This window comes from Struthio camelus, chromosome 8 (genome assembly GCF_040807025.1).
Source record: "Struthio camelus isolate bStrCam1 chromosome 8, bStrCam1.hap1, whole genome shotgun sequence".
Classification (NCBI taxonomy): domain Eukaryota; kingdom Metazoa; phylum Chordata; class Aves; order Struthioniformes; family Struthionidae; genus Struthio; species Struthio camelus.
In genome coordinates, this window is record NC_090949.1 from 28,304,387 (window position 1) to 28,330,088 (window position 25,702).

General features: G+C 46.5%; 1 protein-coding gene across 5 annotated transcripts in view; it reads right to left on the reverse strand.

Moving 5' to 3' along the window:
- Positions 1 to 239: 239 nt before the first annotated feature.
- Positions 240 to 25,702, reverse strand: part of TMEM275 (transmembrane protein 275) — a 40,632-nt gene continuing 15,169 nt past the window's right edge. The window contains exons 3-5 of one of the 5 annotated variants that reach the window (XM_068953033.1): positions 14,977 to 15,182; positions 5,998 to 6,237; positions 240 to 4,831 (exon numbers count right to left, since the gene is read on the reverse strand). In XM_068953033.1, coding sequence (XP_068809134.1) covers positions 4,192 to 4,740 — 549 coding nt within the window. In that variant the 5' untranslated portion in view covers positions 4,741 to 4,831; positions 5,998 to 6,237; positions 14,977 to 15,182 and the 3' untranslated portion in view covers positions 240 to 4,191. Of the gene's footprint in view, positions 4,832 to 5,997; positions 6,327 to 9,295; positions 10,770 to 14,976; positions 15,183 to 25,702 lie in introns of those variants that run through there. The other 4 variants (XM_068953034.1, XM_068953036.1, XM_068953037.1 and 1 more) reach the window with 4 other exon arrangements.

Sequence of the window (25,702 nt, forward strand, 5' to 3'; positions counted from 1 at the left end):
CTGGAGGCCCACAATTCATCTATCCTCAGCAGCAAGCTCCACAAGTTAGGATATGCCATATAAACAACTCTGACCTCTGAGCGAACAGTATCTGGCCTGTTCATATACACAGCTAGGGGTTAACATACACATGCAAAAAAAAAAAAAAAAAAAAAGCCCAAACTGACCTATTCACCTATTCATGTGTTAGCCAAAGTGCTGAGAATAGGAGTCCGCAGTGGGCGTAGGGTATAGGGAACTAAGGCTTTAAGGAGCAATGGTACTCAAGAGACAATATGAACTCTTACAAATGCTTTTTTTCCTTGCAGCTAGTTGCACTGATTGGAAAATCGACAAGGAGAGTATGCAGCACAGAGCAAAATTAATACATCCAGCAGCAGGGTACACACAATCTCAGCTAGGGGTAAGGGAGAAGGCAGTAGGCAGACGAAAGAGCAGGCTGGCCAAATGCTTACGAAGTGCAATTTTTTTTTAATGGGTTGACCTTTTCCAAACTCCACATTGCACACATGTAAATAGCAATTACAAAAACAACTCTCACACCAGAAATTGTGACTTGGAGCACAAGAAACTCTCCTTGTCTCCTGCACAAGAAGGAGGCACAAGATTCACAACATTAGTCATGGCCAATCACAGAGGCAGACAGACAGACAGACATGGAAATCCCAAAAGACAAAAAGGAAAAAGCCGGGCAGTCATGCTTCAGAAGGTAGCAGGTGTTCCCATGCCCGCTTCCCATGTGAGTAAGCAGTTGGGATCACGTCTTGGCATACAGGCCTGCCACACCAGGTGCTCCTCATCTTGCTGGTCCTGCACCTCTGCTGGTCCAGGTGCCATCCCTGCTGGTTGTCACCTCTTGCATCCCAACAGCATCAATGCCCAGAGGAAAACTGTCTTTATGGTGACCTGCGTGTGCAGCACAGGTTGCACCAGGTCCCAGGGCTGTGGCAGGGTTCCCTGAACAGGATAGTCTGTGATGCTGCAATACAGCTGAATCACAATAAACTCCTAGCTGGCCCTCAAAGTCCTGCTTCTGCCCCCGTTCCTGCCAAGGGGGCTTTGCTTTTAACTTGTATGGGATCTGTCACTGTATCATCCATCAGCAGTTGCGTTTCATGGTGCAGCTGTGATAAGGAGCGAGTTCAACACACACTACAGACAGGTCAGGCTTGGTTTTCAAGCATCCAGTGAATAGAGCAGAGTTGTATGGTTACCACTTGATTTGATTATTTGTTGGCTCCAAGTACTCAAAGACAAGGGCTGCAGTAACAATATTCACGTGGACAATGCCTCTAAAGGACTTACAGCCTGTTGTGTGCTATTCCAAGCAGACTGGTGAGCCAGCAGCCTGGGAATCCAACCAAAATCAGCAAGGTACTCTGTTTAATTGCTAGAGCAATTGCCAGCAGGCAAAAATCATGGGAGCCTTTTGCTCAGTACAGCGGTTCCCATGTGCCAAAGGGCAACCAGTTCTGGAAGTAGAGATCAACCATGAAAATGAGCTCTAAAGGGGATCATGCAGAGGTCAGACCATACAGACTCATCCACACTCAGGTAGTCTCAAGATTCAGGTGTGCAAATACCAAACATGCTGCTTAGCAACGTGTTTATCTTCAAAGTAGCCCTATGGGGTTGGGAGCAGGTATTTCTCTCCTAAACAGACAAGAAACTGCTACAGTACAATGAAATGATTTGCCCAAGGCCTGGAGGCTGTAGCAAAGCAAAGACTTGGGATCCACGTCTTAACAGGCCCACACATACGTTGTTCTCCATGACTCACTTCTGCCTCTCCTAGCCAGTAGGCCAGCCCTGCTAAAATCACAGTGAACTATTTCCCTGATGTAGAAGTTGCTCAACACAGCTAATTACTGGAGCGTTCAAGGAGAGCCGACACTAAGCCAGTCTTTGGTTCCCTCCCATCAAGGGATGAAATTCAACCTCACCTTCCCAGAACTCATGCAGTGGCCAGCAGATGCTCAGCAGCTCCTCAGACCCACTAGGACACCTCTTACGTGGACTGTTCAGCACCAGAATCCTTCCCTCCTGCTGTAACCCTTAGTGCCATCATGTAACCCAGCAAACCAGCCATATCCTCAGCCACAGTTCGGCCCTAGAGAGGTCTGCTGGTGGCCTCGGGGAGCCTTGGCCACATCATAGTCTTTCCTTCTCCTCCAGCATCTGCCTTCAGCCCTTCTTCATCTCTCTATACCCATCTCTCTGCTGGCTAAAGCCTTGCGGCTTTGCTGACATTCACTTGGCAAAGCACTAAGGTGGGCTGAATAGGAGGCTGGCTGAGCTGGAAACATTACCTTCCTCTCACTATACAAGGGGCATGAAGTAACCTAGGAAAGAGATAACTGAAGGAGAAGTGATAAAGGCCCCTGAAATCCCGAGTGGCATAGGGAGGGATGAGCCGCTTGCTGCACCTTCTAATCCAGGAACTTGGGGCATCAAAGGGAACTAGCAGGATGCAGGCTGAAAATAAACCAAAGAGAGGAATCTTTACAGCCTCTCATTAAGCTGTGAAACTCCCTGCTACAGGATCACAAATGATAGAAGTTGATACGCATTTGGGGGCAAATGGATTATTTCATGAAGAAACCCATCCAGGGCTACTAAACACAGGCACCACTTCCAGGTCAGGAGGTTCCCAAGGAGCAGTGTGTCAGAGGCTGGAAGGGCATTTTGGGCAAGCAACATCCTATGTTTGCCCCTGTACTTGCGCTCTTCTCCAGACTTCGCTCTTGACCTTGTCAGAAATAGGATGTTGGGCCAGATAGGCCTCTGGGGTGATCTTGTATGGTCATTCTCACATCCATATGACTTCCTAGTTCCCAAAAGCCCTGTTTCAGATATAGGATGGGAATACATGGAGAACCTGTGCAGCCCTTCCTTCTTCAAATCCACTCTCCTTCTGCTACGCCCCCACATCTTGATCCTACTTAGCGCAACCGTCCATCCTCCTGGCCCCGTATCTCATAAAATATGTGAGTTGCCCCTACAGGGTCAGAGCAAAGACTCATTAGCACAGCACCTTCTTTCCAGCAGTGGTTGCCTGGGGAAAAGCCTTTGTAGTGGTAATTCTTCTGATTAATACCCTGCTTCCAGCTCAGGGTCTTTCTGAGGCAAAGGTGGTGTCTTTGCGTTGAATAGCTCTCGACAAATTCTTCCACGAATTTGTTCCATTGCTTTGCAAGCCTATGAAATATTTAGCAGCTAGTTTTCTGCAGCAAGGAGTTTCACACCTGGTTACCCACTGTGTGTGATGGATCTCACAGCCACCTCGGGGAAGGAGATAACAGTCACCATCTTCTAGCACAACTACATTAAAGCCTGTACAGTTATTTGTACCCTCTCAAGGCCAGGCCAGGCCAGGCCAGCTTTTCACAAAAAGATGCAAAGGAGGTGGCATCTACTTCTCCCCAAACCCTCAAGAATTCTGAACTCTGGCCATCCCAGGAGCCTTCCCTGAGGATTCAGCCTGGCTGATCTTCCAATATAAACAGTGCACTGAACAGCCCTGCTACAATCCCACCTGATCAAGACAACAGGAAAATACCTGTGCTAAATGCAGTCCTTGTGATTCATTGTCTCTTATAACAGGTGGTACAATCACCCGAATGAAGGCAAGATGGGGCAAGGATTTTTTTAAAGGAGGGAAAATTGTTTGCCTTGCTTTTTCAATAGCAAACACACATTCTGTCCCTGCTGCCAAAAAGCCCAACCCTAAAATGCTGAAATCTTCTGACTGAGTGGCAGCAAGCTGTAATTTACAGCATTCCTACTTCTATTACGTTCAAGAATTTCTTCACTTCTGAAAAGAAAGAGTTGTCATTTGTCAGCCTCACATAGCCCCTCCTCTAGTCATCACATTTCTGCCTTATGTTTAGCAAATTAATTCATTCCCCAGTTTGAATCTGCTCCCCCCAAAAAAGCCAGTCTTTTCCCAGGAACTGGGAGCCATCCCTTTTCAGTAACATCATTAGCAATTTTCTTTTATAGCCATGAGATGGACACGTTCCTTCCAGTAAAAATCTGGAGTTTCCCTGCTACTGCATCCACCTTCCTCAAATTGATTCAGAGAGGCCTGTGTGCTGGCTCTTCACAAGCACCTTCCCCATGCCTCTGAACAACAGCTTCTAGCCCATCCATTCCAGCATGTCTGGCTGCTAACAAAACATTTGCCTGGGTTTAGGATGCGGCCAGGTCCCTGGGCAAGTTGAGTTGTATTGCCTCTTCTGTTGTTGTGTACTTGGCCACTGGCCCGTTGCCTTCCATAGTGAAGAGCTTGCAGGCCTTCGTATTCTCGTGGACTGGTGTGGACTTTTTTGAGGAGATGGGGGAATTCGTGGGGCTCAGTTGAACAGCCGTGGTGTCCTGCACTGTATGCTCACTAGTTTCAATCTCAAATGCTGTGTTCCCAGGTTTGATGAGCCCAATGTTGGAACCTGGTTTGGATTTCCTGGCCCCATGAGCTGGGGGCCTCCGGCTGCAGATGCAGCAGGCACCAAAGAACGTGAAGGCCACCACCAGCAAGACCGGTCCGATGATGATGGGAGGGTTGTTCACAGGGAGGAAGGTCCCAAAGGCAAATGCGCCCACTAAAGTGATGTTGATCCCTGCTAGCATGATGCAAAGTCCACACGCACAGCAGAGAGCCGGTGAGGGGAGGCCCTGAGGTCGTGTCTTTTTCTGGCTGGGTTTCTGGGACAAAGATGCACTGCTCTTTTCACTGAACATGTTGAGCTGAGTCTCAGAGGCCGCCTCAACCCTGACTGGATGTGTGTTGTATTGAGAAGGCAAGCGCTAGTCTCCTGCTGCCTTGAAATTCCTGGAAAGAAACAGAAGAGTATACAACCATTATACACAGTAACGAATCAAAGGCATCTTTCCACCACCCCCTAGGGTCACCAACATCTTCTCCACATTTGAGGAAAACTAAATACAAATCCTAGTCTGCTCCTAAGTCTGGGTTCTACCCATCATTGGTGGTCACATGCAGTCAGCCACAGACTGGAGCACTGAACCTAGTGGGCTCAGTGCCCTTTGCCATCCAAATGGATGAAGCCCAAGGGAATCTGAGCAGGCGGTGGCCAGGTTCTAGGCTGGGCTCTGTCTGGAGCCTGAGCTACCACCCAGAATTGCAGCAGTGTGGCTAGACAGACAGGCCTATATCAGGAGCTCAGATTTTTTTCACATGGCCTTGATACCTGCTACATTCATCTCTCGCTTCTCTCCCAGCTCCATTCACCTTTCCCTTAAAATATAGGTTCTTAAGGTCAGGAAATAAGTCCACTTGCCCATTTGGGCAGTAGCTGATCTCACAGAGTTTGTCATCACCCACACAACACCTGTCCAAAATAACAACAGACCCCAGTACTGCTCTGAACATCACTTGCTGTCAAAGTGAGCTTAATATATTCTTAGACAGATAAGTTACCAAAATATACCAGAAAGTGGGAGTCTTTGCTCCATGTTTCAGTTGTCCAGTAACTGAAGCTAGTCATTATGGCTGCCTTTCTAGCCCGCAGAGAATAAAAGGCCTGCCCTTCCCCAGAACATGATACAGACCACTCCAAAAAGATGACCAGAGCAGGTGCACTGAATACTTTAAATGACCACAGAGAGAACTTGGATGACTTAAGCAGTCAACAGCCAGATGTTCAGCAAGATAAACTCCATCCACAGAAACTGAATGACTTGCCCTTGGCCACAGAAATCTATGATGAAACGGAGAACTGAGTTTGAGTCCCTGGAAGCATTTGTAGGTGCTCTACCAACTAGGTCATGCTTCCTCATTCGGTGAGATCACAGGACAGGGAGGCAGAGAAGCCTGTTTGGCTCAGGAAGTGCAAGCCCAGACTTATGCAAGGTTCACGCACAAGCAATGCTGTCTCCTGGAAGTAGATCTCAGATTACTGAAATGGAGAAGACAAAGCTGGAAGCGAGCCTGCGTGGGGATGACCCTTTCCTAGGACCCACTGAGGGAACACATACCATGAATGACAATAGCAAATTGTCCATGGAAGAGGTTGCTGGATGTGATAAGACTTGGCTTCGGGTTCGCAGTATTTCACTGTGAAGCTGCTTTGCCAGAAGCCAAATTCCCAGTAGTTTGCTAGTGATGCCTCTGATTTTAAAGGCAGGAGAGCATTTCTCTTCCCAGACTGATTGCAAACAGTAGAGGTCTCCTCTCTTGTACTCCCCTGCCCAGCTTCTTAACCTCTTTCTTCTCTGCTGTCAAATCATTTTTATAAAGGTTACAGTGGGAAAACTGATACAACACAGGTTTCTACTACAAGAGCCAAGAATAAGCCTCTTGTGCTATTAACACTCTGCAGCCACTAAATTAACAAAGACAAAAACCTCATCCAGTACCCGGACAATGCCATAGGGATCAGCTGGGCATTTTCAACATGTCTCCCAGGGTATAAAATTTTCCCATGCACTCAGCTGCAGCAAGGCTCTCTGCTGCTCTATCCAGTGTCATATCTTATTTCCTTTGCTTGGGCTTTTGTTTAGACCCAAATGAAATGCAGCAGTGAATTTTCAGTGAAGTTCCTATTTAGTGAGACATCAGCTGGAGCTGACAGGGACAGGCTTCTTGAAGGATTAAAACGTTCCTCGTCTGTGGATATCTGACTGGGGAGGATCCTCTCTGCAGGCAAAGATTCTTCAGGAGAACTGAGTGAGTGACAGAGAAAGGACCTTTTCTCCATTAGCCAAAATATCACATATGCAAGTTTGTCTGACTGCATTCTTTTATTCTGCCTAGGAACCCAGACATACTGAGCTGGAGCCCTGACTGTGCCTCTTTCACCAGCCCAGGATCAGCAGCAAGACCCATCTGGGTTAAAGACAGGCATGGATGCACACGCATACACACACATTTTCCTCAGCCTTGATCTCAACAGATGCTGGCCTGACTCTTTGGTGCATTGAGGCTGCAAATACCTCAGTGGAGCTCTTCCCCTCAATACGACCGCCACAGCTACACCTCCTGCTGTGGAGTGTTTGGCAGGGAACTGCCTGGCTCCTGATGGTTAAATCGTTACCACAGATCCACTCCACAGGGTTTGCTCGCTCCTCAGCACTCACCTGCTTCCAGCCTGCAGGAATTCCCTCTTGTGGAAGAAACAGGCAATGAGATTGCAGTTCCTGCACTCTAAAGGGACAAACGAACAAGTGGTCTGGCTCTGCTCCCAGGAAATTCAGAGACCAAAGGTCATGCTCCCACTGAGATTTTCAAGACAGACTTCAGCCTGATGTCCATCACATCTGTCAGCGGTCACCTGTAGTTCTCCAAAGAGACCATGTTGGCTTCTGGATGCCCTCAAGGCTGCAGCAATAAAACCCATCACAGCGCCTCATATCTCATTTTCTCTGCCTGGCAATGCGTGTTCACAGTTACAGCTTTCTGAGTGTATGGGGTTATGTCTGGGCCAAGCCCTTACTGGAGCTCCCCAGGCTGTAATAGGGGAGGAGGGGGACAAGAGGGCTTGTTCCAGCAGCAGCAGACAGTAACAGATCAGAGCAGCTGGTCCTGAGGATGGCGCACCCCAGCAGGTAAAAGAGAACCACAGACCCACTCTGAATGGATGAATGATGTGAGAGGAATGATCCAGCAGGGCTCAAGGTGAGTATAGTTACCACCAGCTTCCTAGGCATCTATGGACACTTCCTAGAAGGGAGAGAGGATCAGATCTACTGCACAGAAACAAGATTTCCCCCATCCAAATGAGATGCCTAAATCAGTCCTGATGTCCCTGCACCTCCTGCTGGGACCAATCACACCCTTTCTATAGCTTTACCATGAGGGCTCTGGCCCTGCTATGTCCAAGACAAAACTTCTTTCCCAATACTCTTTGCTTGCTTGGAGCATCTATATGGGGCACCAGAACTTCCACTGGTAGAGAGCAATATAGTAGCCATTACTGAGTTTGGAGAATCTAGGGCCACCTCGCATGGCATGAGGACTTCTTCCATAAGTTTGAGAAGACCTTGGAAGACAGCACCATCACAGGGCTAGGAAAAGATCTGCAAACACAACACAGTGTAACCAAAAGTAAAGCTAGAAGGCAGCATGTTTGGACTGAGAATATTTAGAATGTGGGTCACTTGTTTTCCATATAAAACAGAAGGGATTCCAAAACACTGGGAAACTAAAGGAAATAGGGATGAGAAAGCCAGCAGAGCAGTGGAGAAAGCAAAAAGAACTCCAAAGCCAAAGCATGTTCTCACAGCATCCTTTAAGCAATAAGATCCTGGAACAACACTAAGCCCATCCTTATTCCAAATGCCACATACAACAGAAGTATCTTCATTCACCTGAAGTCTGTAATCTCCTAGAGAACATGAGAATGCTGGGGGAAGAGGAGTCCTCCCCCACCAGATCCCCCCCTTGCAGTCACAAGAAATCACTGATGTGGATCAGCTCCCACTACTGACCTGCTTGAGGATATCTGACAGCTTTTACTTTCCTGCTTCCACTTCAGCTAAGTTATCTTGTTCAGAAAGGACCAACTTTCTTTCCAGCCATATTATCCTGTCCAAAATCATCAATTTTCTTTCCATTAAGAGAGGAAAAAGTTTTCCTTGGGCTCTCTATGTCAAACAGGTTCTTTTATCACTGGTTTGGCAGTGGGGAAAGTAAGAGTCTGAGTTTCTACTCCAAGCAACATTTCAGCTTGAAATGCATTAGTGTCGAGTACAGCTACAAAAATAGCTGAATATTCAAGCTAGAGTGATGGAGATCCAGAGGCTACAACGATTCCTCCAGGGAATCCCTGGAGGAACATCCCTCCCCATACATCCCTCACTGTAGTCTCAGGGGCACATACATTTTCATTCATAGCTCTGTGAGAGTTCTTAGAGCTCAAAGGGCACACTGACATATTAAGCCAGCGTTTTAGGAGCATCATTTAAAGTCATACCAGCAGCAGCAGGAATGTGCATAGCTAAGTGTGCTCCCCTCCTAGTTGCAGTGAGGGGGCTCGAGCTGTCATCCTTCCACACCATTCCACCTCAGCAGAACAGCCAAAATATTTGACAGACACCAAATGAGTCGTCTTTCTGCAGATGTGATGGCACAGGAAAATAACGACAGTGATCAGCAAACAGAAATTGCAGTCAGACAGCTATAACCACCCCCTACACACAGACAGACATACAAACACGCACGCATGCACTCTTTAGCTATCAGGAGAAGCTCAAGACTTTTCCCTAGGCAAAGTGCTGAGAAACTCTTCGGCAAGGCTAGAGACAGAATCTGTGCCCGGGAGGGGAAGACACTTACTTGGGCTGGAGCCTGGAGCCAAGGTGGGCAAAGGAGAGAGCAGGTGCCCAGGTTTTGGAGAGCTTCCCTTCACCCTTCATTTAGCAATGACAAAGCCATGGCCAGCCCCGGTGGAGCCAGGACTGGGAAGCCCAGTTACAAGGGGAAGGATCTCACATGCCTCCTTTCCTCTCTTCAGCAAGCTCAGGAAACTTTGCTTGGATCCCAGGCGAGCCCCTGGCAGTCAGTCCCCTGGAGAGCTCAGCAGGCTCTGTGCAAGCTTGGCCAGGTCCTCCCCGCTCTCCTCCTTCCCCTTGGATGATGCTGTCGTTCTCCTTAGGCAGAAGGAGATTCTCATGCAGCATCCCTGCCCTGTTGCATGCTCTCCTCTCTTCCTGCCGCCTCCTCTTCCTGCCCCAGATCCCCAGCAAGGCTCAGCTCTGTGACGGGCAGTGCCACTCGCCTGCCTGCAGCAAGGCTCAGCTCTGCGACGGGCAGTGCCACTCGCCTGCCTGCCTGCCTGCCTGCCTCCCCGAGTGTCCTGCAGGCTCACACCCTCCCCTGTGCCTTCTTTTTATTCTTCCTTTTCTACTTCAAGGCTGCAACTCCCGCCCCTTCAGATGACAGAGGTGCCCAAAGCAGAACAGCCCCTTTTCTCCTGGAGAGAAAAATCACAGAGTGTTTCTCCACAAGAGGCAGCTCTGAGCTTTCCTCCAGCATCCCCCCCTTCCCTGCCTCTTGGTACTGAGAACAAAGCGCCAGCCAAGGTAAGGCGGGAGGAAGGAAAAACACCACTAAATGCCAAGAAATAACATTCAAGCAGTCAGCTTGCTGCATCTAGGCACGGATCTCTTAAACGCTGTTACCAGGACTTCAGAAGGCTTGAAATGCATGTTACAAATGGGTAAAAATAACTAGTGACAGAGTCCCTTTGTAATCCTAGAAAGATGCAAGAGTAACTCCTTGCTGGATGGTAAGCAATGAGGTGTGCCGAGATAGACCTCTGGGAGATAAAAACACTTAGGGTGTGGGAGTTGGCAAATTCAGAAAAACATCCTCAGATGCAAAATTCATGTTTTAACATGGCAATCAAATCTCAGGTGCACTTAAAGGTACTACTGGCAGCGCTACAAAAACATGCCTGATGATAGCCCTACTACAAACACAGCCAAGTTCTTAGCTCCCATATTAAGAAGCCAACTATTCTCTATCTGCGGAGTTGGTGACCACAGGGAAACAAGACAAAATGCAGATTATGCACTAAATGGTGCAGAGTTAATCCTCTCTCAGCTTAAGCAGCGCAAACACTCACATGCCCTCACCTACTCCCTAAGCCTGCACTGCTGTAACTAGCCTAGATGCTGCTACTGATGATTGAAGAGAGGCTCTTCTTCAGCTCCTTGCAGAAGAATCCTCTCAGAATCAGGCCAGAGCTGATCCAACATGAATCATGCTCTCCTTTTAGAATTGATTGCTTTCATGGTCTCTACAGAGGGAAAAGGAAAAAAGAGTAACAAAGAGATGGAGAAAAGCAAAGGTCAAAGAAGGAGAAATCACTGAAGAGGAATGAACACTTACTTCTCCTCTCTCTTCTCCAGGCACTGCTCCACCCTGAGTATTCTTAATACAGCAGGATCTTCTACCGCATCATATTGTATTTCACCTCACCGGTCATCCTCTAAAATGTGAGCAAAAACAAGCTTTGCAGAAAGCTGGGTTCAGCCCCAGCTTGGGAGAAAGATAACTCTGTTTTCTCCTTAGTTTGGGTAGCGCTAGCAGCATACCACATGACTTGAGCAAGAAAGTAAGAGGGTATCACAGAAGCGGTGCTGATGAGACACGCTGACTGCCTGGGCTTATAGAAAGAGAAAAGAGAGGGAAATCTCATCTCAAGCCCTGCCAGAGATGCAGAATCTTCTCTAGAGATTCCCTGGCCCTGTAACATTAAGTTCAAAATAGCTCAGAGTACTGATCTCTGCCAGAAAAATGATGGAAAAGCACACTATTACTTAGGTGTTCTGCACGGCAAATCTCCGCGCGGCACATCTCAGAGAGACAGTTCCAAACATGGCAGAACTGGTATCTGGTGTTTGCTGATGGTTGCTGATGGTTGCTGGGTGGAAACTGGGGTGGTTTAACTCATTCTTGGTGCGACTCCAAGGAGCTCAATGGAAATGACCCTATAAGCCTTCTTTATTTAGGAACAGAGGCTGTCAGATGGAATGACACCTACAGGGTTATTGATTCAAGTCTCTTGCTATCACATTGCATAATAGCATTCATAAAGTGCTCAAGCATCAAAGGGGGCCAATTAATACCAAATGACCTGTGAGGTGTTCCCTAATTGCACTTCAGGTTTTCGTGGGCTGTTGCATGACTCTCCATCACACTTCCTGCTTAATGGTCCATAAACTCAATAAAAAGGGAAAGTCTTTACTGAGACATTATATATTTAGGGCTCCATTGAGGCAACAGTTCTGATTTTTGCACATGTGGCCCTGACAACCTGGCCCGTTGCATTCATGTGATTAAAACAACTACTAATTCAAGAACAAAAATTATAGGCTAGATTTCCCACTGCTATAAGTCAGAGCAGAATCACTGCCTTGCAGAGCCTTGCTGGCTTACGCAAGCATTCATAATTTGCTGAGGGGGTTTGCCAGGCTTCTGGCTCCTAATTTCAAACTCACTAGGAATTGGGAAGTCCTGCCTTCCCCAGAGGTAACATCCCAACCCTCAGCTGACTAGAGATATATTCCTCTGGTAGGACCTCTTTGTTCCCAGCTTCTGCAAAGTTTGGAAATGAGCTTAAGTCAGAAACTGCTGAAGGACAGGCAAAATTTGCCTGCTTGCCCTTTCCCAATGTTGGCTCCTGACTCCAGTCTACACTACTTTGAAATTTAGTTCAAGCGTGGTTGTACCCATAAAAGCTGGGTTTCAGCATCACTTCCTGGCTTAAAGCAGGCCAGGATGGTGGTTATCACATGTGCAGCCCTTAGATGTCACATGAGTTTTGCAGGGTTCCTGTCTGCAATAGCTATGCCTGAAGTAAACAATAAAGTTTGTAAGAATGAGCAATGATGCCTTCCTGAGAGCATCTTTTGGATTGCCCAGCCTGTACGCAGAGCCTTCCAGATGTGCAGACCTAATCCTGCCAAATACATGGGGACCAGGCTGGGCATGTTTCAGAGTCTCCCATGTCACTGAGTTAGACTGAAGATGACCACTGGCAGCCAGATACAGCCCAATAAGTGCTTTGAACTGGGCTCTGGGAACACTGGAGACTCAGCAAGTAAACTAAACTCAGTCCACAGGTATGTGTGCTACAGCAGAAAAGCAGACCCAGGCTGGGCCTTGGTCAAATTTCTGGTAGCATCAAGTAGATATGAGTTAAAAGGCTTGAGATCCTGAGCCTACAGACACTGACCACAGATGGCGTGAAGGATCAGTCCAGTTCTGATCCTACCTTTACTTGAGTACACAGGAGAGGGCAGTTTACTACTAGGAATGGAGTTCCAACAGAAGAAGGAAGATCACATGCCCACAGCTTTGCAAACAGATGGAAAGGATGCTCCAAAGGACCAAAAAAAAAAAAAAAAGTGGGAATGATAAGGAAAATCTTCTCACAGAGATTTTAAAGCATTACGGCTAGGGCCAACATGAGAGCAAAGCTGTATGGAGAACAGCCCCCAGTCTCATGAGATGAGCAGCATGCAAACAGCCCAATTCACAACAGGACCAAAAAGCAGCAGTCTGCATGCAGTACTGACCACTGAACCATCACACAAGCAAGCGTGTGTGTGAGACAGAAAAAGCCTGGAAGTTTATGGTCCAATAAGATCATTAGACAAGGGTCACCACAGAAACGTACCCCTGCAGATGTTCATGAAGCTTCTAGAGGAGACACCTCTCTGCATTTACATTTTAATTGCCTCTCAAGGGAAGGAAATGCCAGACTGAATCTGCTACTGCTCTGAGACAATTCTAAATACCACTATGTCTGTCTAAAAGTTTGTACTACAGCAGGATCCAACTCTGTCTAATGGCTTAGGGCTCAATGCTGTCTGTCAATCCAGAAGAGGGCAAGGTCAATTCCTGCAGCAATATTTACCTGCCTATAAAATCATGCACACTATGAAGGAGGTGAAAAGGGAATTATTACTTGTCATTCCTAGAAGCAGCTGAGAAATCACTTGTGCAGGAGGTTTAAACTCATAAAGAAGACACATCCTTATACAGTGTATAATTAAAATCACATGACTCTGCCATGGAGTCCAACACTATAAATGGGTTCAAGCTCAGAAGACAGCCACCGCTGGACCTGTCAAACACAACAGACTAGTGATAGCTTCTGGCTCACAAAGTCTCTACATTTCTGATCATTGTGAATGGCCTATAGAGAAAAGCTTGCTCTGGGCTTGCCACGGTCCTCATAATCTAAACCTTTACTAGAGGTATATACTAAGAATAATATAGAATACTGAATAATAGGTAAGGTAGGTTTTTGGCCTGGTCCAATATGACTCGCATGGTTCGCATGTCAGGGATGATGCTTTCTTTGCTTCTGAATGCGGAGCAAAACTGGTCCTTCTGATCCGAGAGACCTGGCAGCCCCATTTCATGCATAACCTCCTTCAGGACCACTGCAATATCCAGCGTACTCATTGCATCTCCTCAGTGATAGTTCCTACTTCTACTCTGCTCTTCCCGAGAGCTCTCCTGTCATGCACACCAGTCTTCATGACCTAAACAACATGGGCCAGCTGTTCCCAGGTACATTAGCAGATGCTCCCATCCCCACACCTGCTCCTGTGTGTAGACACGTACCCATTCAGAGGAGGGGTCTCTCTTGTTTATCTTTGTGGGACACTGAACAGTCCAGGACCTTCATCCCAAGCCTTTCAATGTTAATATAACCTAAGTGCTTCATTCATGTATATAAACTAGTACTCCAGAGATATGGATTCAAATCTCTGCTCTACAACAGACTCTCTGTTTGGCCATGGATGTCAATTAACCCCTCTGTGCCTTATTTGGAGGCTGTAGGCATAACAACAACTGGGCCAGCTGGGCCTACTGAGCCCCTCCATTTGAAGAGGCAAATGGATGGAAGGGAAACAACTGTGACCTGAGATGGGTCCAACCTCTACCGCATGATTGACTCATGCCAAGACTCACACATACGGTCCTGAAGAAACTGCAATCAGAAGCCAGGATTTTGCTGGGAGTGCTGGGATTTAGACTGAGAAAGGTATAAAGAATTGTCATTGAACCACATTGCTTGGCATTCAGGCCCTGGAAAAGAACATGAGATCTCAGCTAGACAGCCAACCAGTAGGATCAGCTTGACTTCCAATTTCATTATAGCTTTGACTTCTCTCTCTAGCCATATGACTCACTTTCGCAGCCTTTTTTTTTTTTTTAATTTTTAAATAAATAATCTAGAGAACACTTCTCCCCTCCACCCAAGCAAGAAAAGGCTTCTTCCAGATATTCAAAATCCTTCCGAAAAAGCCCTCATACAATTACTGAGATGAAGAAAGTTAGCAGACAGTATCCTTGCATCCCCTATTTGTTGGGGAAACATCTGTGCTAACAACTGTCCTGTTACACAAACAGTATAGTAATTTTTTATGAGGCTTTCTCAAACAGGAAGAAATTAACGGGTCAGTTATCAGCAAGGGGCACATATTTTTAATTACCTTGCAGGGAGCTTGCGTCTCCTGTGTCTAGAAGTTTCCCCCTGGCAAATTAACTAGCAAACAGTTTCATTTGAAGACCAAGCCTGAAGTTATGTGGCTTTGTTCTCTTAGGATACAAACACCTAGTTGGGAGTTGTTAGTGTACGTTCTCCTCTGACAAACCTCAGTCCTCTGTGCCAGCCAGAGTGGACCAAAGGATGGCTGATCTGGAAGAGACAAAAAGCATAGCATGCATATGAGCAACCCTAAGTCATCATTTCAAACATGGTTCATTGCAGAGCTTGGCATTGCATCTTCTTCTCTAAAAGATGTGCTGGTAGAGATTTTAGTTGAAGACCTGTTGGCTCCTCATGAACTGAAATCAGAGTATATATTTTGATACAATAATGTTTTTTCCTATCTCCCCCTGCTTCTCCAGGCAGAAAACACAAATACATTTGAACTGCATTTGAGTTGCCAGGTTAATTGACAGCCTTGATGGGGTAGAGTCACAGTAGTGAGGTCCTGATCCAGAAAAGCACCAAAATATTTGCTCATTTCTATGTTCTTACATTGGCCTATTGACTTCAGTGGGACTGCTCACAAGCTTAAAGATATGTATGTACTTTATAGGGTCAGTGTCTTCACTGGAGAAAGTAGAGGTAGCGCCACAAAAGCCAATGACGTACATCAGAGCAGAATCAGGCCCTGCACATGAAACATTGCATCAACCAGGAACTGCCGTTCCAAGAGCATTATGCTCTTCTGTTAGGATTATGTCTTAAGTGAATTTAAGGACACAGGGTTTAGCTGGATTCACAAATCAGCAGTGGTGAACTGCACTTTTGAACATGAAGAAAATCAGAAATGATGGAATCTGAAAGGAATCAATAGCCTAATGTTGTCTCCTCTCTGAACTCAATCCTGGTGGCTGAGCCCAAAGCACGGGAAAGAGGACAGCCATATCTGTGCCCCTTTCTAATACCAGATAGCCATCACATACAAGTTCACCCTTGGGAACAGAACACGTGGCCCACTGGTGAGCGCACGATGTCTTTCTGTCCATCCAGTCACTTAGGTTTCTCCTTCTAAGTAAGACTAAGCTGCCCATTTGAGCTGCGAGCAATAATCTGTGGCTGATAGCAAGCATTCTCTTGGCCTGCTTCAGGTACCAAATAGTTCATTTCACTCATCCTCACAGGAAAAGCACCTGCATAGTGGTTTATTTTTTCATGATCTATTTGCCATTTGAGGCAGGCTAAGTTAATTACTGGAAGTAAGTTGCTGGATGTTAGCTTTCCACATTATAAACTTCACCATTTTCTATGGTGCACTCATTGAAACTGTCCCTGACCATGAAGACCCAAACCGCTTTGGAACAGACGTGATGTAGCTTTGTGAGCCCACAAGGAGAGACATGATTTGCATGTTATAACCACCCAGTGGTTAACTCGTAACATGCCAGACCATAAGAGACAGTAATTTCCAACAGCATACATCACATTATCCCAGCCAGCTTGGACTCTGGGAAAATCTAGCTTTAAGGGATATCAGACCTCTAACGCTTACCAACACAGATGGCATTTCTCTCTACAAAGGAAACATGTCCTTAATCAGTCAGTCCATCACTGCCTAGGGTGCTGATACTCTTGTTTTTCACCTAACATTCCTCATCCAAGGGCTGAGGCTTTACAAGGCAACATGCAGTCCTCAATAATGATTAAAAGCCAGAAAGGCAGCCAGTGCCAAAAAGAGATGTTAGGGTAATGTAATTCATGCCCCTTCAAAGAGTCTTACACTTTGGATATAGGTGTGCTCTCCTGGAAGTCCGTCAGGCTTGCGAAATCTCTTAGGTCCCTCATGGCTTAGTTGGCAGTACAACGGTAGAAAGCTTAGCCATGTCAGCTCCCACACTCACAAGGCAAAACCTTAACCCTTCAGAGCAGCAAAATAAGCAGGATTTCAGTGAAAATTAAGGATCAGAACTGGGAGTCCTCATTTGTCCTTATGTGAAGATCTGGAAATCCGTTCAACGGACATCCCATCTCCTCAAGAGCAGGGCGTTTAAAACACAGGGACTATTTACATACCTTTATGTTTGAGCCAGATCCTACACATCTTCATGAAAGTTACTGCAGTGACTTCAGTGAGCTGTGTACAAGACTGTAGGATGCTGCCTTGTGAACATTTACCCTCTAGTACAGGGCAGATGTCTGTGGACTCCATATACGATATTAAATTACAACATGGCAAAGTACAGATCATTAATCACATCCTTAACTGAAGTAATTATAAGGTCATCACGTCAAACGCTTCCTAGCATCATGCTGCCTGCATAAGTTTTACTTTACATAGCACCTGGGGAAGCATCTAGTTAAAGCACTTGACTCTAACCCATCAGCTCTGCCGCAAAGCCTCTCTTATGACAACTTAATCTTTCTGCTTCTCAGTTGCCACCCCACCCTTTCCAATCTCCTCATAAAACACAGTGAACAGATTCTGCTCTCCCTCAAAGTAGCTGCTGTAAGGATGAAATCAGCTCTCAGATACTACAAGATTCAATGCGTTTGCCTATTGCAGATGTAGACATGCACACACCTCACACTAGACCCTGTAACCACCCACTGGTCCAGAGATAGCAAGTGTTTTTCACAGGTTTTTAGGTCAGTGGTATGCGATAGACATCGCTTTGCTTTCAAGAGCAGGATCCAGAGTGAGAACTATGGCAGTTCATACATGATCAATTAAGGAGGCTTTGGAATAAAAGCCTCACGAGAGAGCGGCAGTGTGGTCGTATAATCCTTGTACAGTTTTACTTTATAGTAATTAAAAAGAGAGGTGAAAAATCCCAAGTGAAACAAGCTACATCTCCTCCCAAGAGGAGTCACCAGTGTTTGTCCCTCAAGACAATCTAATCTTTTCTTTTAGGCAAGTGGCACACAACAGAGGCTGCTACTTTGCAGTACCACTCGCAGACTGATGTGATCCTTAAAACAGTGAATAAGGAAAAATCCTGCTCTTCTGGAGCATGCGATGGTTCAGAAACTTGCCAGGTCAACATAGGTGAATTCAGAGCAGTAGGATCCAGATGAGAACTGCCAACCTTTAACTCTGTCAGCAGTTAAGAGCAAGTGTTACTCACCTTGCTATAGCTGGATGGACAACAGACAAGGCAGGACAAGAGCCAGAGGGAGGCATTTTTGTGGACAGGTTTTGATATTATTTAGTTTTAGGAGTCACTGATTTGCATTATGCCCCTTACCCCATCCCATTTGCAAACAGCACATTTACAGGGGAAAGCTGAATTTGCATGCTGCCCAGACCGTCAGTGAGACACAGATAACTCCTCCATCCAGCAGGCCAGTTAAAACCAGGCAAGAGATTCAGAATGAGGCTTTCATCTAAGGGGGCTGCCAGGATAAAACGGAGTTCTGATCAAATCATGCATCTCTTTTAACAAGACACGTGGAGCTGAGCAATCATAAAGTGTCACACACACATATCAGCACAAGTGTCATCACAGCACAACCACAGAGATGCTGTAAGCATCGCACCCTGTTGCCCAAGGGACCTGCTGCCACCCTCTGAGTGCTCAGACTTCTGAAGATCCACAGAAGAAAAGGGCTTTATGGGTTTTCTCATCAAATTTTTTGTAAAAAGAAAGTAAGGACACAGCCTGCCTGCATGAGGAGTCACTATTCACCTATTCCTTAGACAACAGGAACAGTACCGACAACTACTCATCACTATTTTAAGCAAATAAAACAAAATACAACGTGCATCCAGCGTTCTGAAGACCAAATCACAAAATAAACAAAGCAGCAGTTCAGACTGAGGGCAAGCCAAGGAAGAAAGACTAGCCGGCACTGTAACTGTGGGAAATTCCTAGCGCTACAGCAAACCTACAGAAAGAACTGCAGGACCTAATGCAGTCAAGGCCAATTTGCAACAATTTTCTGAGCCCAGTAAGAGAGACGCTGCCCCCAAAATACTGCAATGTGTTCGGATTTAGGATGAATTCAGCACTGTCTTTTCTGAAAAGCCTGAGCTGCTGAAAACCTTATTAAGGAAGAGAAAAATAAACAAACTCAACAACAAAAAAGGACCTTAGATGGGTGTTTCTGGCACTTTTTACAGGGAATGAACTGGTCTTCTCTGAAAACAAGGTTCCCACCAGCTCTCACATACATTCCAGATTTGAACATTAATTTCTATTTAAAAAACGACAGACAATTGCGGGGTATGGAGGTATTCCCCCTGCTTTCTGGTCTGATGAGAATTAAACTTTCCCTACCTCCTCAGAGGAAGGGATTGGGATCAGGCTTCTATCAAACACCCATTTACAATTCTGACTGGCTGTAAATTGCGTTCCCTGGCCCTGCGGTCTCTGCCCAAACAGTACCCTCCACTGAAGAAACCCACTTCATACAGCTGTCCTTGGATTCCCTGCTCATTTGGATTTGTACCTGGGAGTATTAAGGAGCTAAATTCTCCGGATCTGAGAAAGATGCTCACAAATGACCAACAGACAGCATAACCCCTCACCAGACGTCTGCTCGGCTGCAGCGACTGACTCTATGCACATGCCTATCCCCTTCCAATTACGAAATGAACTGTGTTAGCAGAACTATACAGTCATTTCAGTGTGCCATTGAAGCAGGCTCAGAGCTGACACAGAGTCAGCTCTGCAGATTCAGCTAATGAGGGGGCACCTCATTAAGTACCTCAGGGATATATTTCAGATAATGTGTTTTCCTTTGCACTCAAGATGGGCCTGGAGCATCCACACAGATTGTTAAAAGGAGTCCACTCGTAACCGCTAATTCAATACATGCAGTAGCTCAATGACTTTCCATATCTATCAGTCTTTAAATAATAAAGCTCATCCCTATGTTACCCCTCCTTTCTGCTCCCTCCCCAAGTTTTTTAGCCATCCTCTTGCTGCTATCTTTTTCCACATATTTTTCCCAATTATGGGGGGTACTTCTCTAACCCCAATTGGCAGGCCGCCTACAAAAGAAATCAACAATACTTTGGCAGGGAGGAAGTAGAAGGGCTCATCGGTCAGCTTCCAGAGCCTCTCTCCTCCTTGCAGACTTCGCTTTACTGCGGACAACGCTTCTTGTCTTGATCCAAGCTTTTGCCATCAGCTCATCCACAAGAAAGCTGATCCCTCACTATGCCATAGAGCAGAATTTCCCTCAAAAAGGGACTGCACTGATGCAGCCCAGCTGCACCGCAGAACTGCCACAGAAACCAGCTGCAGCGCGAGCACCATCTTCCTGCTCATCCTTTCCCAGGGGACAAGAGGTTCACAGGCCTAGCTGGGTTTGTCAGGCTTAACCCCATTTTGTAAAGACTGGAGGTAACCACTCCCCCCATCCCTATCTAACCTGGGAGAAATCTTTTGCTGGCTCCTCTCTGTTTTTGAATGGGTGTAATTTGATGCTGGGTGGATTGGAAATGCACTTGTACTTCCACATGAGATTTTCTGCTCGCTGCTGGGGCCCGTACAACACCTACTCATCTCAGTAGGAAATAGTATATGCCTCACAGAAAGAACAAGAATACAAAGTACTGCATACATGTGTTTCTCATACAGCTCTGTATGCAATTGCAGCTTGTTCCCGATTCAATAACATGGTGATCCCGGCTTCTGGAGAGGCAGATTAAATCAATGATTAATTTAAGATAATTTATACTTTTAACCATTCAAGCATATTTTTCGGGCCTGAGATCTGCAAACCATGCTGGATCAATACCTGGAAATCCATGAGTATTTCAGGTGTAACTGTTTATCCCCTGCAGTACAGCAACATCCTAGCCACTGTAAGGAAACAGAGTTTGCCCCTCGCCTTAGCCAGCACGCTCTTCTCTGGCGTTTCAGACCCAGTTTACTGTCATACTCTCTCCCGGGTCATCCAGTAGGTCTGGGGATGGACAAAAATAGCACACAGAGAGGTGGTTTTCCCATCTATCTTAGCACGACGGTTCCTCTTCAGCCATTCCTGTGAAGCCTTAGCTTAGGTCACGGGAATCCAGAAAATGACGGTCAGATCTGATCCTCTTTGTGCACCATCTCATCCAAAGCCTTGCGCTGTCCCAGTGTGGAGCTCTTCAACCTGCAGTAACTCATAATATGAGTTATTGACGGTTGAGGGGCCAAATCATGAAAAACCATAGGTTGGAAGGGCCTCTGGTGTACAGCAGTTCTCCAGTAGGTCCCTGTATTAGCAAGGGCCTCAGCTGCCACATTCAGAGGAGAAGGGGAACAAGAGCCTGCCTGAGAGTAAGGCCAGCGTCTGCTCTCAATGAGGAGCCAAGGAAAAGCGTCACCAAGAGCCACAGCTCCCTGAAGACAAACACTCAGGAGGATCGTGGAGTATCTAGGGGGGGCATCCCACGGTTTGCAGAGGCAAGCTTTCCCTGCGTTTTCATGCAAAAGGTAAGAGTGAGCTTCAGCTGTTTTTTCCTGACCAGGAGACTGAGCTCAGCTGCTGGAGGTCACAGCACCACAGCCAGCAAGGTGAGCTGCATCGCAGGAACAGGACCAGGGATTCCTGCACAATACAAGCAGTGGGAGTAGGGACTTGGGAAGTGAGGAGCTGTGCCTTTCCTTTCCTACCTCTGCCCTGACTCCCACGTGTGCCTTAGCCATGACACAGTCTCTCAGCACTTTGCTCACCCCTGCTGCAAAACGTGGTTAATTACCTTTTGAACCTCTCAGCCTCTCTAGCTCATCTTTCAGTCATAAACTCTCCTGCTCTACGCCTGGCTCTGAGTCTCCAGTCACTGGAATGATCAGAAAGAGAAATAGCAGCAGAGGGACTGAAGTGACAACAAGCTCTGGTTTCTGGTCCCTCCAAAGCAGAGAGAATCACTCCATACACTGTTCGGGGGACTCTCGTGACCTTTGATTCAGGTTTGAATCTGACTTTCTCATTTGCCAGAGCAGAAGCCAAATGGACCCTTGTTTCAGCCCTCCCAACTCTACTGCCAGTCCTTGTGAGAGCAGGAGGAAGGACTGAGGAAGAAAAAGAGCAGGAGACATGCCTTAATAGGGAGAAAAGATGAACAGAGAGAGAAATCAGAGCAGAGGGGGAAGATACACATAGACACACACATACTAACAGCATCAAGTGAGCCTTGCTTTTGAGGGAAACTTTTCCAAAAAAATAATTAAGTCCTATTCAGTTCCTAGCCAGCTGGAATCAGCAATAGGAGTATGCAGTTGCCCAGGCATTACAGAGTGCTGCTTCAGCAGCACCACAGCTATCAATCAGTCTGTAGCAATGAACAACCAGGGTCAGATTTACTGTGATGGAGGTGGGGGATAGAAGAGGTGATTGCCCACTTCTCCTCCCCATCAGAGAATGGGCAGTGGTCACACAGTTGTCTGTCCACATCATGGCTGCATTCAGCCCTGTGAGGTGTCCAGATGAGATCATTCTGTCACAAGGTGGAGGGAAGGAAAAGAAGTCAATGTAAAGGGTGGAAAAAATAGTTGGCAGCCTCTTATGGAGCCACTTAAGAATTACACACCCTGATCTCTCAGAGAAAGTGCCAGCAACCACCTCCTCCGCCTGTTATCATCCGTTTCCTGTCTGCTTTTCATTTACTCAACCTATAATTTGTTAAACAGGCTGCCCGGTAGGTACCATCTCAGAGCTGGCTATTATGCAGGTGCTGCTTTTAGCCTACAGCACAGAGAAACAGATCAACATTAAGACAGGGGAGACAGCCAGAAAAAGCTACTGATTTCACTGAGAAAATACTAAACATAAATTGTGTCCCGTTTCTGTCCTGTTATACTTTGAGCTCTTTGCGAGCACCACCATCAAAAATCACGATGTAATCAGAATATTAAGCAGACCAAAGACAAAACAGCACAGAATAATGAATGGACATAAATCATACTGGGACCTGCTCAGGAACCCAGAAAGACTAACCCACACAGGAGATGCCAAATTTTCTGAGAGCCTTGTCTGCCAGGGAACAGTCTTTCTGCATGGTGTTTGCAGTACAGAACCTGATACCACAGTTCCTTAAGTGGAGGTCTGAGAGTAGCAGAACAAGGCAGAGCTGATCAGAAATTTTCCAAACCCTTATTTCACCAAGAAAACCATATAAAATTTCATCCAAAACATCTCTGGTGCCATGCTGAATTTCTTGAAAGGTTTTGATGCCAGAACTCCTCTTAGATTGTCCAAGGTCCAGTACCAGATCCCATAGCCTGCTGACAGACAGATTAAGCCAGGCTGAGCTCCCAGTTTTGCAGTAGAGAGCTTGGGAAGCACTGAGATGGCACCAAAGACTCTACAGAGCGTGGAGTCCACGCACTGAGCCAGGACAGAGCCACAGATCCCCAAAGCCCGCTGCAGCTACTAAAGGAAACTGGAGTCAGCCCAAAACCCATCAAGGTCCCGAAAAGCTACCAGGCCTAGGGAACTTCTAGTTCACAGGAAAACGTGAATCTAAACCAAGTTCTTCTGTCCTGCAGAAAAACTGGATTTTTCAGTTTGCTCTAGACACTCAGAGACAGCTACAATCCCCATATCCCCGTACATAAATAACAAAAGGTATGTGGTTGCTTAGATATTTTGTAATAGGAGGAAACGGGCAATACTTAGACCAGTAAAGACTTCAGTTAATTTGGAAAAAGGTACTAGACTCAGACATCAGCTAAAGCCTTATTTGCCCTGCAGAGCTGCTCTTTCTCAGGCTCCTGTGGACACCCAGCAAATGTTATCGGTTAGACACCTGGTGCTCAAGTGCAATACACTCAGGAGTGAGGTGTATGAGGAAAACTTCAGGCCAGTTTGCAAAATCACCCCAAGCTCTCATTTTACCTTATATTCTTTTACTTTCTGTAAAATTCACTTGGGTAGGCAGCACCATTACCAGGCAAGCTGCATTATAGATCCTTCTCAAAATACTCTCTCTAGCTCTTTTTGCTGCTTTTCAGAGTGGTGTCCTGTAGGCCCATGTTCCCCGCTGCTTTAATATCCCAGGTCCCACTGCAGAGTAAAGCAAATGCACGACCGCATGCACGCTTTCTGCCCAAACCAGTCTCTTGTAATGCTCTTGTCTAGTTACCCCCAGGTGCAAGCCCCAGAGCCTGGCACTCTGTGGATGTGTGAGAAAGGCTGTTTGACTACACTTTTTCCCTAATTTGCAATGAAACAAGACAATTTTGTTGCAGTTTCCCTCAGCTCCAGCCAGAACAACCCTTTGGTTATAGGTACGTGGAAGACCATAGTTTTATAACCAGATCTGGCATTAAACAAGAGTGCTTACCCCAGAGCAGCACCCTGCCCTGTCCTGCCAGACCTGACCCCTTTCCAGCACATTGTGCTTTTGTCCTGGCATCATTCCCTGCCGCCTTCTCCACTTACAGCCTCCTTTAACCCAGGACAGGTCTCCTTCCTCTGCTTTACACGTAGCCACTACCACTCTAGGCCTTCAGGGCTGCAAGAGTAGAGCAGGGCTGCCCTGGGCAAGTGTGCCATTAGGGTGAGGAAGACTTCATGGTGGTGTTTGGTGAAGATCTGGCTCTAGAAAGCAGCATAAAATGGAGATGGGATATTCACCACCCACTCTGCTGGACCATTTGGTCATGGATTCAGGAGGCAGGAACTCTTCACAAGATTACAGCTGATACATCCCAGCCGGAAAGCTCTGGCTTTGCAAGTGATTATTTCAGGTTGAAGATTAGCTGCTACTTCTCCTTGTAAGCCTTATGAGAACAGTGTGACCCAGTGGTTTTCACTCACGCACTCCCCCCGTTTTCATCCTTCAGAGGGAGCTAACATCCACTTGCTGAGGCCAGACAACTTCCACTCACTTTTCACCACCAACTAAATATTACAAAAGAGTAGGAAATAGAAACTAGTCTGGGGTCATACTAGACGTGGGCTAGGAACATTCTCAAGTTCATCTTCTGTGCTTAAGCTGCCTGTTACAGGCCAAACAAGAAAGATGATTAAGATATTTGTTATTGCCGTTCAGAGCCAACACAGACAGCTTGTACTGGGAAGCACAATACATTGTGCTGGAGAGCCCTCTGTAAGCATTAGATTACGTTTGCTTGGAAAATATCAAGCTGAAAGATGGAGAGACTCAAGTCTTTGGGCCAATGAACAGCAGCAAAACAAAGGGAAAGCTGGATGCCACTCAGAACAGGGAAGATTAGACAGTGAGATAGGGACTGTGGCTGCACTAAAATAGACTTTCAGACGCTGCTCAGACAGTGCTGCTGTAGGATACGTGGCAAGGGGTGGCAGCAGTGAGACTTACCATGTATCCACGTGGGATAACAAAAATATCTTGCTACCTGCTCCCTTGCTTGTGAGTAGCATGGCCACTGTGTGCATCCCACAGTCAGGTTTTGCAAGCCCACTGTGGGGGGGGGGGGGAGAGAGCAGGGGCACCATATCTGTAGGGCATGACTGAGGTTCCAGCATAGTCAATCCAACTGATCAGCTCATCTAGACAGGATCGAGCCCATGCCGAAGATGTTGACAGACAACACAGATGTGCCACAAAGGAAGTCCTTCTGGCCCCTTTTTTACAGAAGAGATCTGAGACACGTTGAGATGAAGTGACTTGGCTGGCATCCCACCACAAGGCTGTGGCAGGGCCAAGGATTAAACTCGTACTTCTTGTGACTACCCTCCCTCACCCAGAACATGCTGATAAAGACTTTGTCCTCATTTTCTCTCTGATGTTTTGCTACACATATACTGAC